At 29.8% G+C, this 11,908-nt stretch overlaps 1 protein-coding gene across 1 annotated transcript; it reads left to right on the forward strand.

Moving 5' to 3' along the window:
• Positions 1–8,696: 8,696 nt before the first annotated feature.
• On the forward strand, positions 8,697–11,679 carry LOC124940470 (serine/threonine-protein kinase-like protein CCR1). Its single transcript, XM_047480993.1, has one exon. The coding sequence runs from the start codon at positions 9,000–9,002 to the stop codon at positions 11,340–11,342; it is 2,343 nt and encodes a 780-aa protein (XP_047336949.1). The 5' UTR covers positions 8,697–8,999; the 3' UTR covers positions 11,343–11,679.
• Positions 11,680–11,908: the final 229 nt, after the last annotated feature.

Consider the following 11,908-nt stretch of genomic DNA (forward strand, 5'->3'; position numbering starts at 1 on the left):
TGATTTTGCTGGTCCAGATGCTCGATTCCTACTAAATAAACCTTGAGTGCACCTACTTGATCCACACCGACTCTTAATTGTGTTCGATGGCCCATAGATGTTTGTAGGTTAAAGTTTTATTCCATTCAATGTAATTTTTAGCATGATGCCTCCTTCTTCCTTTGGTTTACAGAGAGCGGTCCATTTAATCTTTTTTCCTCCCCTCCCGTTGTTGCCCCAAATAAAAATCCTCATAAGTGTGTTAAGATCCTTCATTAACTTTTTGGGGAGAACCATTTGCTGCGCCCAATACCTTATGATTCCCATGACGCCGCTTGGATTAATATGTGCCTAGAAGTCTGAAAACCCATTACCTATAAATCGAACAACCTGAACCATTGGACTTATTTACATGTCGCCTTTAGTATTTAAATATTTTTTTATTATGTTTAAAACATTATTTTATTTAAAAAAATTCTAAAAATATATAAAATGATTTTAATTAATTTTTAGAACAAAAAAAATACTTAGGACCAGTTTGGTTCCTTTTATTTCCTTTCACTTGACATTTGTACATAAAATTTAAATTTATAAATTCCAAAAAAAATCATTTTCTCATGCTTACTAAATAAAAACATATGATTTATTTGAAAATTAACTTTTGTTGGTTTCTTCTTCAAGTTGTAGTATTGATACAACCATATCTATAAGCAAGTTTTAAATTATTAAATTTTAATACTTTTTAATATAGAATTTGGATAAAAAAATTTTAAAAAAAATTAAAACAATGTTTTCAAAATTAGGCAAATTAAAATATTTAAAGTAGAGGTTGTCATTCTGACGGGCATAGAAGACAAAGCGTGAAAGTCATTTCCCGAAACTAAGTCTAGAGACGAATCTATGAATTAGAGTTAGAGTATGCTTAAATTTATAATATATATATATAATAAGATGTTATATTATAATATTTAAATAAGTTAAGTTCTACCGAGATTTTACAAATAAAAATAAAAGTAATTTATAATAAAATCTATTTTTATATACTTAGTTAAATCTTGTTTAATGTAAAGTGTCAAGCATTCGATAAAAAAAATCATCCATTTTATTGGGAAGTTTCGTATTCACTTATTACACTTCTAAAATGTTCACTTAGTAATAATAGTATAAATAAATAATATTAAAACAATATAAATCAATCTAGTCTAACGTAACACAAATTTTGATTGTTCACTCTCGATCATTTATTGATACAACTCAACAAATTATGCGTACATCAAATTTATAATATATTAATTCATATTTCAGAGTAACGATGTCTTTATATGTAAAATCTTCTAGATAAATTTTGTTATAATGCTAAAACAATATGTTGTCATGGTTGTACATTCAATCAAACATAGGTACACATATTTATTATAAACATTATATACATAAGCTAATAAAAAGATGAAAACTACCCAAAAAAAAAAGTTAGAATTATTTATAAGGAAGTTTGAATTCCATATTTTTGGGATTTTGAAAAATAAATATCTAAAATTTAAATAAAAATAAATAGAAAATAGGGAATTAGTGAAATAAAAATAAAATCTAGTTACTTGATTGCAATTAATTACTTACAAAATAAAAGAAAATGAAGCAATTGTAGATTGGAGGTATATATTCAATGTATAATATATTTGTAGAGGAAAGAGAAGTAGTTGATTGATTGATGATTGATGATTGATGATGAATATAAAAGAAAAAAATTTAGGGTAGAGTCCACCTCAACTTTCCACATATATAAAATCAAATTTAAAAAAATGTGTTTGAATACACCAAATATTTTCATAATTTACCTAGAAAATTAAGTAAGAATTCTTATTCCAAAGCTTAAAGTCGATTCTCAGACTATTTTATATTTGAAAATTTTATTTTAATTTATTAGAAGGATTGGTCCGGCTTAGGACCGAAAAAAAGCGTTGCAGACTTAAATGGAGGTCTTCCTATGGTGGTGTATATATGTAGAGTGGCCCTACCCAAAGACATAGATTTGACTGGAAATATTTGCGGGTTCCTTAAGGGTCCTAAACACCAATGTTTTTGTGAGCACACAATTGCATAAAAACAGTAAAAATAATATTTATTGCTGGAAAAAAGAGGGTTTAGAAGCAACCGAAACTACAAGTAAGTTCCGAAAGTTACTTTTTTTTTTTTTTTTTTTTTCTAAGCTCCTTTCTTTTCCCCTATTAGTTGGTTTCGGCTACATCCTAGTTTATTTTATTTTATTTTTATTATTATTATTTTTAGAAAACGATGTAATATCATTAAATAAAAAAAACTCGAAATTGGTACAAGATTACAAGAGTTTAGAATTCAGGCAAAAAGATTTTTTTTCAAATATAATAAACCAACAAAATAAAAATAGAGATACAACCCGAATGAGAACAAAATACTAGGATGTAAGCTAGGGCTACATCTTAGTTTAGGCTAACCCTAGTTGATTCTTGACTTACTATATATATCATGAAAACAATACAAACTAATGTGAGTGTCAAATCAATAATTAACTTGAAATTAAGTTTAAAATATGAGTAAAACATCATGAAAGAGTTCTAATTTTTAATGTTAAATAACCATATATGAGGATAATTCCCTAAACGAAGAATCAAATAATATATTTAGGATATTAATAAATAAATTTGCAATTTCAATCAACTATGTAAATAAATATATATGGTTTTATTCCCTAATTTAAATATATAAAAATACACCTCACCCAACATCAATCTTAGCCATAATTTCCCATGTCTGTCTGATCTTTGTCTATTAATAATTTTCTAAATAGTTTTTAATTCCAAGATGCTAAGATACCCTATGGCCATGGCTATATATAATCATGTTATGTTTCTAAGATAAGAATAAGAATAAATATATATTTCATTCAGAATATCTTGCTGCAAATGTGTTCTTGTGTCGGATATAAGTAATTTCATTATTGAACTCTCAAAAGATGAACTAAAATCTCCATAAAATAAAACCGTTTTTATTATTCTAACTTCATTTCAATTAATTAAGACATTCTATTAATTAATAGTATTCAAACTCAAATAAACATAATATAATTAAAATAAAAAAAAAAGGACTTCATTAATTAAAACATTAAGTTACCAAATAGAAATTGAGGTCAATTAATTAATGAATAGACTATATAGACATAGCACATGCATGATGAGTCAGCAACGACAACAAGTGGGCTCCACAGCCTGATATATACATCCATCCATGGGATCTCCATTTCTCCGGCTCCGCCGGCGCCGGCGCCGGCGGCTATTCATTTGCTTAATTATGGGACACTGTCTTCTTCTATATATGTAATTCATCCATTTAATTGAGCTTTAAGATCGATTTAAGGGGTCTTAATGTAAACATGAATTAATTAATTTATCTTAATTATTAAATGTTACTCTAAGTCTAGGTATATATAACGTAGGTGCATTCATTTAAGAGAGTTATATATTTGGTTGAGTTGTCGGTTGCTTTTTGATTATGTCTTTACATATATACTTAGTGCAATTAACTTAGATGATTGTGTTGTCGTTAGAACTTAGAAGACTAGAAGTGGGTCCATGGGATTTTGTGAAAATCTTATGATATGATATCAAAAGGAAAAAAAAAGATGCAATTTGCAATATTATTATTATTAATAATAATTATTAGATTTGGAGTTTTCTGATTTGTTTATATATGTTTTGACTGATGAAGATGACAGATGAGACATGCATGCATGAATAATTCATTATTGTGTATTTTTTACTGTATTATATTAATTATTATTATATATATATATCTTCAATTGGATACTTATATATATAAAATACATGTGCAGCAGCAGGTATACTGCTAACCCTTGCCCATCAAATTTACAGTCCATTTCTAGAGATAGTGAGAAGGACAGACAAAAAACAGACAGACAGACCAAAGCAGATCGTTTGATGGGGATTTTTAGGTTTTTTAATTTTTTTTTTTTTTTTACAGATTTTTAAAAATTCATAATGTATGACATTCTAATTGAATCATTAATTTTATTTGAGATTGAAACTTGAGTCGTTTTCATAAAATGAAACTCGATAGTTGAATTATGTGCATCAAATTATCACAATTTTAAATTTTTTTCCAAACAAACTAACATATGTATTCTTGTCGTATTATTTTTCTTTTTTTTAATTAATTTATCATATAAAATAGCAATTCTTTTTTATAACTATTTACACACGTTACATACTCATAAGTTATTCAAATTGCATTCAAAATTTGAAACTCATATATCTCAAAAATATATTTAATTTAAAAATAAAATTAAATACATTCAAATTGCACAAAATTATGTCATTTCAAAGTTTTACAAAAATTAAATACCTTTTTCGAATTTTATTAAAAATATCTTTTATCACACTTTTCTTTTGTCACACAAATCATCTTCGATAAATTAGCAATAGTATAGGTAGATCTCAAAAAGATACTCAATTTAGAAAATATTCGTTTAAAATGTTTATATATAATATTTTTTTAGAAAAAATTAAAATAATAAATTAGAATGACATTAGACATTTTGTTTATTAAATAAAAGTCAAAATGACTAAAATGGTAATAGTTCGAGTCTCATATTTAAAATCTCATTAATAAAAACGACCTAAATTCAAACATCAAATAAGAATTGAGCCAATAATCCAATTATTCATCTAGTCAATTTAAATACTCATAAAACGTTTTAGTAATGAAACCAATTAAAACTCAAATAAATTATTTTGTAATGAAACAAAGTTGATTTATTTTTAATAAAACCCTTAAAGAAAAAACTCAAGAAACCAAGATCAAACAAGCTCCAAACAGCTAGGTAAGCCATGTGAATGCATGTGAAGCATCCGGCGGATCTTAAGATGAGAGCAATTTTAGGGTTCTGTCCACCAATCTAAATATATTTCTTTCCCTTTCTCACTTGTCTCTTTCCAATTCCATGTACGTACACCATCCTTTCTTGTCCTTTTTAAAATAATAAAAAAATTAATTAATGAAAATTTTATTTAAATATTGAAGGAAGCAATTATTGTAATTAAACAAAATCTTTTACTATTTACATGTCTATAATCATTTTCATTTGCATGTAGTAATTTTTTTTCATATATTACACTTTAAAGGATAACATATGGTTGGATTTATTTTATTAGAAACTTTTATTTACTATTTAATTTTAAAAATTAATTCAATCTCGTATTGAGAATACATCATGACAAACTCTACTATTCTACTAAATTTAAGATGTTTTAAATTAGAATCTCTAACATTTGATCTAGTTATCTAATTTATTTGTTTTTTATTTGTAAGATTTTTAATACTCAAATTATTTTAGTAAATTATTGTTAACATATATTAATTACTTTCATCATTTTAAAAACTTAAAACATATTATAAAAAATTAATGACTAACTTACCAAATATAGTTCGAACATTCAATTATATCATATAAGTATCCAATTATCAAAATTTTAGCTACGTGAGGTTTTCCTAAATGGTCAAAAACGTTGTCTTCTTATTTTAATGTATTATTTTTGTTTTTCAAATTATTTTGTCACATTTTTAAATGAGTTGTTATTTAAAGACGGTTTGAACGGTTTTTTTTCAAATTAAGTATTGTTTTCGAAATTTACACATTTTAATTTGTTGAAATTGGTTTTTTTTATTACAAAATGTGTAATTTAAAGAAAGATTTGAAAATAGATAAATTTGGCGTTTATTTAAAAAAAAAAACTTTATAACGACGTAACTTTGTGTATACTCTACCAATTTGGATGTATTTATTTTTTTAAATTAAATATTTTTCAAAATATACGCGTTCAAATGGTTAAATACGGTTTGAATGTCTTAAATTGTAATGTATAAGAATAATTGGGATTTTTTATTTTTTTTTGTTTTTGTAAATGTGGTAAATTATTTAAGTAAATGAAAATACTATACTAAAATAAGAAAATTAAATGATTAAAATTTTGATAATTTATAATATTGTCTCATTCAAAGCCTAACCATAGTCATAAAAACTAGCAGCATGTGCATTTGTACGAGTAATGATATAAAAAATTAAGAAAAAAAATACGTTAAAAATGTGAATTTATAATTAAATTCAATATTTTTTTATCTAATTATTAAAAAATATGACAAAACATACTTTTATCCACTCGTTTTATTTAAAAAAAAATTGTCATTTTTTAAGCTTACCCAAAATCATATAAATTGAAAACATTCATTATATGTGAAAATAAAAATAGTTTCGATAAAACAAATCTTCAAACATTAAATTTTGGATCAAATTACCAATCAAATATAAAGTTATACTGCGGTCAAATATTACTTATTATTATATACTTATTTGAAAAAATAAGAATATTAAAAAAATTATCTAACCAATTCATTTAAGTTTTATAATTTTAATATATATTATGATTTTGCTTATTTAATAACCAAATTCGAGAGTGCATTCTTAAACATTCAATTACACCTTAGACATAAATCCTTGGATTTTTTATCATCAATGTTTGTGTTACTCAAGCCGACATTCCCTCCATGGACGAACCCTTAGGTTTTCTCATCAGTATTTACATTACTCAAGCGGACATTTCCTACATGGACAAACCCTTAAGTTTTCTACCAATGTTTGCGTTACTCAAGCCGACATTTTCTCTATGGACATCCTTAGATTTTCTCACCAATATTCGAAACATACATATATAATTTTTTATTTTATTTTTAATCGTTTTAAGTTTATGGGTGGGTCAACCCACAATCCGACTTAAATATCCATTTACTCTCACATATATATTCAAATTAACCACAGCTCTCGACCCGGCAATCTGAACACTTTGAAAATTAAGCATCATTATATATATATATATATATATATATAAATTAGTTATTTAAAAAGTTGAACTTATATTGTTAAAAGAATGTTCCGCGTTCAAATTTGGTGTTGAATTTAAAATTTAAAGTTTTATTATCCTTGTTAGTTAAAGATTTGTATTTGTTTTGATAGGTTACAAGTTCGAAACATATATATAATATTTTTAATTTTATTTTTAACCGTTTTAAGTTTTTGAGCGGGTCAACCCAAATCCGACCCAAATATCCATTTACTCTCACATATATATATCCAAATTAACCACAGCTCTCGACCCGACAATCCGGACACTTTGAAAATTAAGCATCATTCAAGTCAACATTCCCTCTATGGACGAACCCTTAGGTTTTCTCATCAATGTTTACATTACTCAAGCCAATTTTTAAAAATTTGCATTCTAAAAGGCGAGAACCCCTAAGAATAGAGCCGGTAGGGGCGACAACAAGCAGAAACACTATACTTTCTCCATGGACAAACCCTTAGGTTTTCCACAAATGTTTGCGTTACTTAAGCCGACATTTCCTCTATGGACAAACCCTTAGGTTTTCTCACCAATGTTCGAAACATATATATATCATTTTTTTTAACCGTTTTAAGTTTATGGGCGGGTCAAACCACAATCTGACCCAAATATCCATTTACTCTCACATATATATCTAAATTAACCACAGTTCTCGACCCGGCAATCTAGACACTTTGAAAATTAAGCATCATTCAAACCGACATTCCCTCCATGGACGAACTCTTAGGTTTTCTCATAAATGTTTACACTACTCAAGCCAATATTTCCTCCATGGAAAAACCCTTAAGTTTTCCACTAATGTTTGTGTTACTCAAGCCGACATTTCCTCTATGGACAAATCCTTAGGTTTTCTCACCAATGTTCGAAACATACATATATAGTTTTTTATTTTATTTTTAACTGTTTTAAGTTTATGGGCGGGTCAACCCACAATCCGACCCAAGTATCCATTTACTCTCACATATTTATCCAAATTAACAACAACTCTCGACCCGACAATCCGGACACTTTGAAAATTAAGCATCATTATATATTATATCGATTAGTTAGTTAAAAGTTGAACTTATATTGTTAAGAATATCCCACGTTCAACAAATTTGGTGTTGATTTTAAAATATAAAGTCTTATTAGCCTAGTTGGTTATAAAGTTGTATTTGTTTTGTTAGGTTGCAAATTGAAAACATACATATAGTATTTTTAATTTTATTTTTAACCGTTTTATTTTTATGGGCGGATCAACTCACAATCCGACATAAGTATCCATTTACTCTCACATATATATCCAAATTAATCACATCTCTCGACCCGACAATCCGAAATTTTAAAAATTAAGCATCATTATATAGAGAGAGATTAGTTAGTTAAAAAATTGAACTTATATTGTTAAGAATGTCTCGCGTTCATCAAACATCAAATTTAGTGTTGAATTTTAAATAAGAAGTCTTATTAGCCTATTTGATTAAAGAATTGTATTTGTTATGATAGGTTGCAAGTTAAAAACATACCTATAACATTTTTTATTTTATTTTTAACATTTTAAAGAAGGTATGTTTATTTAAGATTCAGTTATAAAATCTAGTAAATTTGAAACAAATATTAAAAAAAATTCATTTCCACTCATAAACATCCAAAAAGACTTATACATAAAAGAAGTTGAATGATAAGTTTTGTTTTATTTTAATAAACAACACGATTCATTCTCATTATAATTGTCAAGATTACTGTTTTCCCACTAGAAAGATTACAGTTTTTAATTGTCTCTTCCTCTACACCAGTGCTGTCGGCCAAATTTTTTTATTAATTGTTTCTTAGAAAGGTATCAATCGCTGATCTTGACATTGATCAATCGCTGCCATTCCAAAACAAGCAACATTTCTTTTTCTTCTTCGACGACGACGACTTCTTTCTAATCAGATTATTTTGCAGAAGTTCTTAAACAAATTAATGGATTCAAGACTAAGTTAAAACCACGAATCAAAATGGAGACACTACCCACGTTCTTTAAATTAGTATGCACGAAACTTCCACTATGTTAACTCCTCCAAAGAATTTTCAAGATTCAATTAGTTATCAATGAAGGAAAACCACGAAACTCATTATGGGTTCTGTCTGATCATCAATATCATCTGTCTATCCTTCATCAAATGGGCATCTGGGTTCGGATCAATGGGACCTCTTTCAGGAACATTTGGGGACAAAAGTTTCTTCTGCGCCATTGATGCTAGTGGAAAACAAGAACTCATCTGTTGGGGAAAAAACTCAACTTCAAAGATGAACACTTCATCTTCTTCAAACCCATCTGCATCTCTGTTTTTCTCTGCTACTATTCCTCCTATGGCGGCTCTTTCCGGTGGGTATGGTTTCATGTGCGGTATTCTAGCGAACACATCTCAGGCGTATTGTTGGGATTCAGATGGAACGAGTACGGATCTAATTCCTTCAACGTTTCAAACCACAGCTTATTCTCATATTGCAGCAGGTAAAGATCATGTTTGTGCAGTTAGAGGATCTTATTTCTCTGAGAATGATTTAGGTACAGTTGATTGTTGGGATATATTTCCTAAATCAAACAATAGTTTTGGGTCAAAACAGAGTTATCTTTTTCATGATTCTATAATCAGTAATCTTGTTTTGAAGAATGTTGTTTCCGGCGATGGGTTTAGTTGTGGATCGGTTAGAGAAGGTGGGTTTGTTTGTTGGGGACCAAATTCATCTAGATTGAATGTTTCAAATGTATCCGACAATTTCCTTTCGTTTGCTTCTGGATTAGATTCTCTTTGTGGAGTTTCTGAAACTTCCGGTCAAGTTAACTGTTGGGGGAATAACATTTCATTTCTTTCTTCTTCGATTGGATTACATTCACAATCAGAATCACAGTTCATATCAATGACATCCGGTTCTCAACATTTCTGTGGGATTCGACAAGATAATCATGGGATTGAATGTTGGGGGAATTTCAATTCATCATCCGTCCCAAAAGGTCCTGGCTTTTTCGCGATTGCTTCTTCCGATGTCATTACATGCGGTATCAGGGAAGAAGATTTAGTTCTTGATTGTTGGTTCATGAATGCATCTTCTCAACCGGAGTACGATCCGCCATTACAGCTCTGCAGTCCTGGATTATGTCAGCCTGGTTCTTGCGGCGGAGATATGTTCGCTTTCAATGCCAGCAATCTAAATGAACAAGATTTAACGAGTTTATGCATTCGAAAGGATTTAAAGATGTGTTATCCTTGTGGGTTTAATTGCTCAGATGGGTATTTTCTTTCAAGTTCTTGTTCTGAGAATTCCGACAGAGTATGCACAGCTTGTTCACTTTGTCAAAACAGTTCATGTTGGGATGTTTGCGGTCTTCTTCCATCAAATTCAATAATTTCTCAACAAAAACACATGTCTCCTCAATTACACAGATTATTACTCATCATAATCGTATCGTCTTCATTCGGACTCGCTTTGGTTCTAACCGGTCTGCGTTTTTGTGTCGTCAAAAACAGAGACCCGAACGCTAAAAAGTTCGGGTCCTGCATTAGAAACGAGCCAGAAAACAAACCAAACATCGATCATATACCCTCCCCGGTGTCCCAATTCCCCGGAATTGCTCAAGTTTTTCGCCTTTCAGAGCTAAAGGACGCGACAAACGGGTTCAAGGAATTCAATGAACTTGGACGAGGAAGTTATGGTTTTGTCTATAAAGCAGTCCTCGCGGATGGAAAGATTGTCGCGGTGAAAAGAGCGAATGCAGCCACGATAATCCACACCAACAGCCGAGAATTTGAGACAGAACTCGAGATCCTCTGCAATGCTCGCCACAACAATATCGTAAACTTACTTGGTTATTGCACCGAAATGGGAGAAAGGATACTTGTTTACGAATTCATGCCAAATGGGACACTAAACGATCATCTCCACAACGGTTTGTCTCCTCTAAATTGGAGTCTAAGGTTGAAAATAGCATTGCAGGCCGCGAAAGGACTTGAATACCTTCACAACGACGCGATCCCGCCTATTGTTCATCGCCATTTTAAAACCGCAAACGTTTTTCTCGATGCTGAATGGAACGCCAGGGTGGCGGACTTCGGACTCATTGCCCCGAGTGAGAAGGATCTTAGTGGAGATGTTCGGGATGATGTGTATAATTTTGGGATTGTGCTTCTTGAGATTCTTAGCGGAAGGAAAGCTTACGATAGAGAATGCACTCCCCCGAGTATTATCGATTGGGCACTTCCGATAATTAGTCGAGGGAGAGCAGCCGCCCTAATCGATAGGTATACCGCACTTCCGAGAAATGTGGAGCCTTTACTCAAACTTGTTGATTTAGCCGAGCTCTTGTTAAAGGAGAATCCTAGTGAACGTCCGAATATGTCGGATGCTGTACTTGTGTTGGAACAACTTGTCAAGGATGGGCTGATCTTATAATATTTCGGAAATAGATTGATATTTTTTGCAACACGGTTTGTCAAATAATGATTTTCACAGGCGAAGAAGCTATCGATACCGATACCGATGACTAAGGTTATTGGCCGAGGCAATTGTACATTTGGATGTGAGCTTCTTGTACATTATATTGAGTACAACATTTTGTTTTCTATTCTTGTATTAATTTCAAATTCAATTTCTCTTTAGGAAATGCCTTCTTTTTATCATTTTAGTTTGTGCAAAGAACTTGCTAGGGTGATTGATAGTTTAAGTGTGGGTGGATAATCTTTTGTATGTGTGGTGTATGAAGAATAAATTGTTGATGCAAATGTAAAAGACTCTCGAATTGTATGTCTTTATGATAAGTGAAATAAAAGATAAGAATAAATTTATTTTTGTCGTTTACTATACTTCAAACTTATTTTTTGAATTAAAAAAGAACTAGCATGACACCCCAGTGATCCCACAGCAATAGTCCCCCGTTTAAACTCAAAACGCTTCTATATTGAATCGAACCCGTGACCTTTTAGTTAACTCAACTCTTACTACTGGGCTACATTGGTGGG

Source organism: Impatiens glandulifera, chromosome 5 (genome assembly GCF_907164915.1).
Source record: "Impatiens glandulifera chromosome 5, dImpGla2.1, whole genome shotgun sequence".
Classification (NCBI taxonomy): Eukaryota; Viridiplantae; Streptophyta; class Magnoliopsida; order Ericales; family Balsaminaceae; genus Impatiens; species Impatiens glandulifera.

What these genes read in the sequence shown, in the direction of transcription:
- LOC124940470 (XM_047480993.1), top strand. Translation starts at nt 9,000, where the DNA reads ATGAAGGAAAACCACGAAACTCATTATGGGTTCTGTCTGATCATCAAT.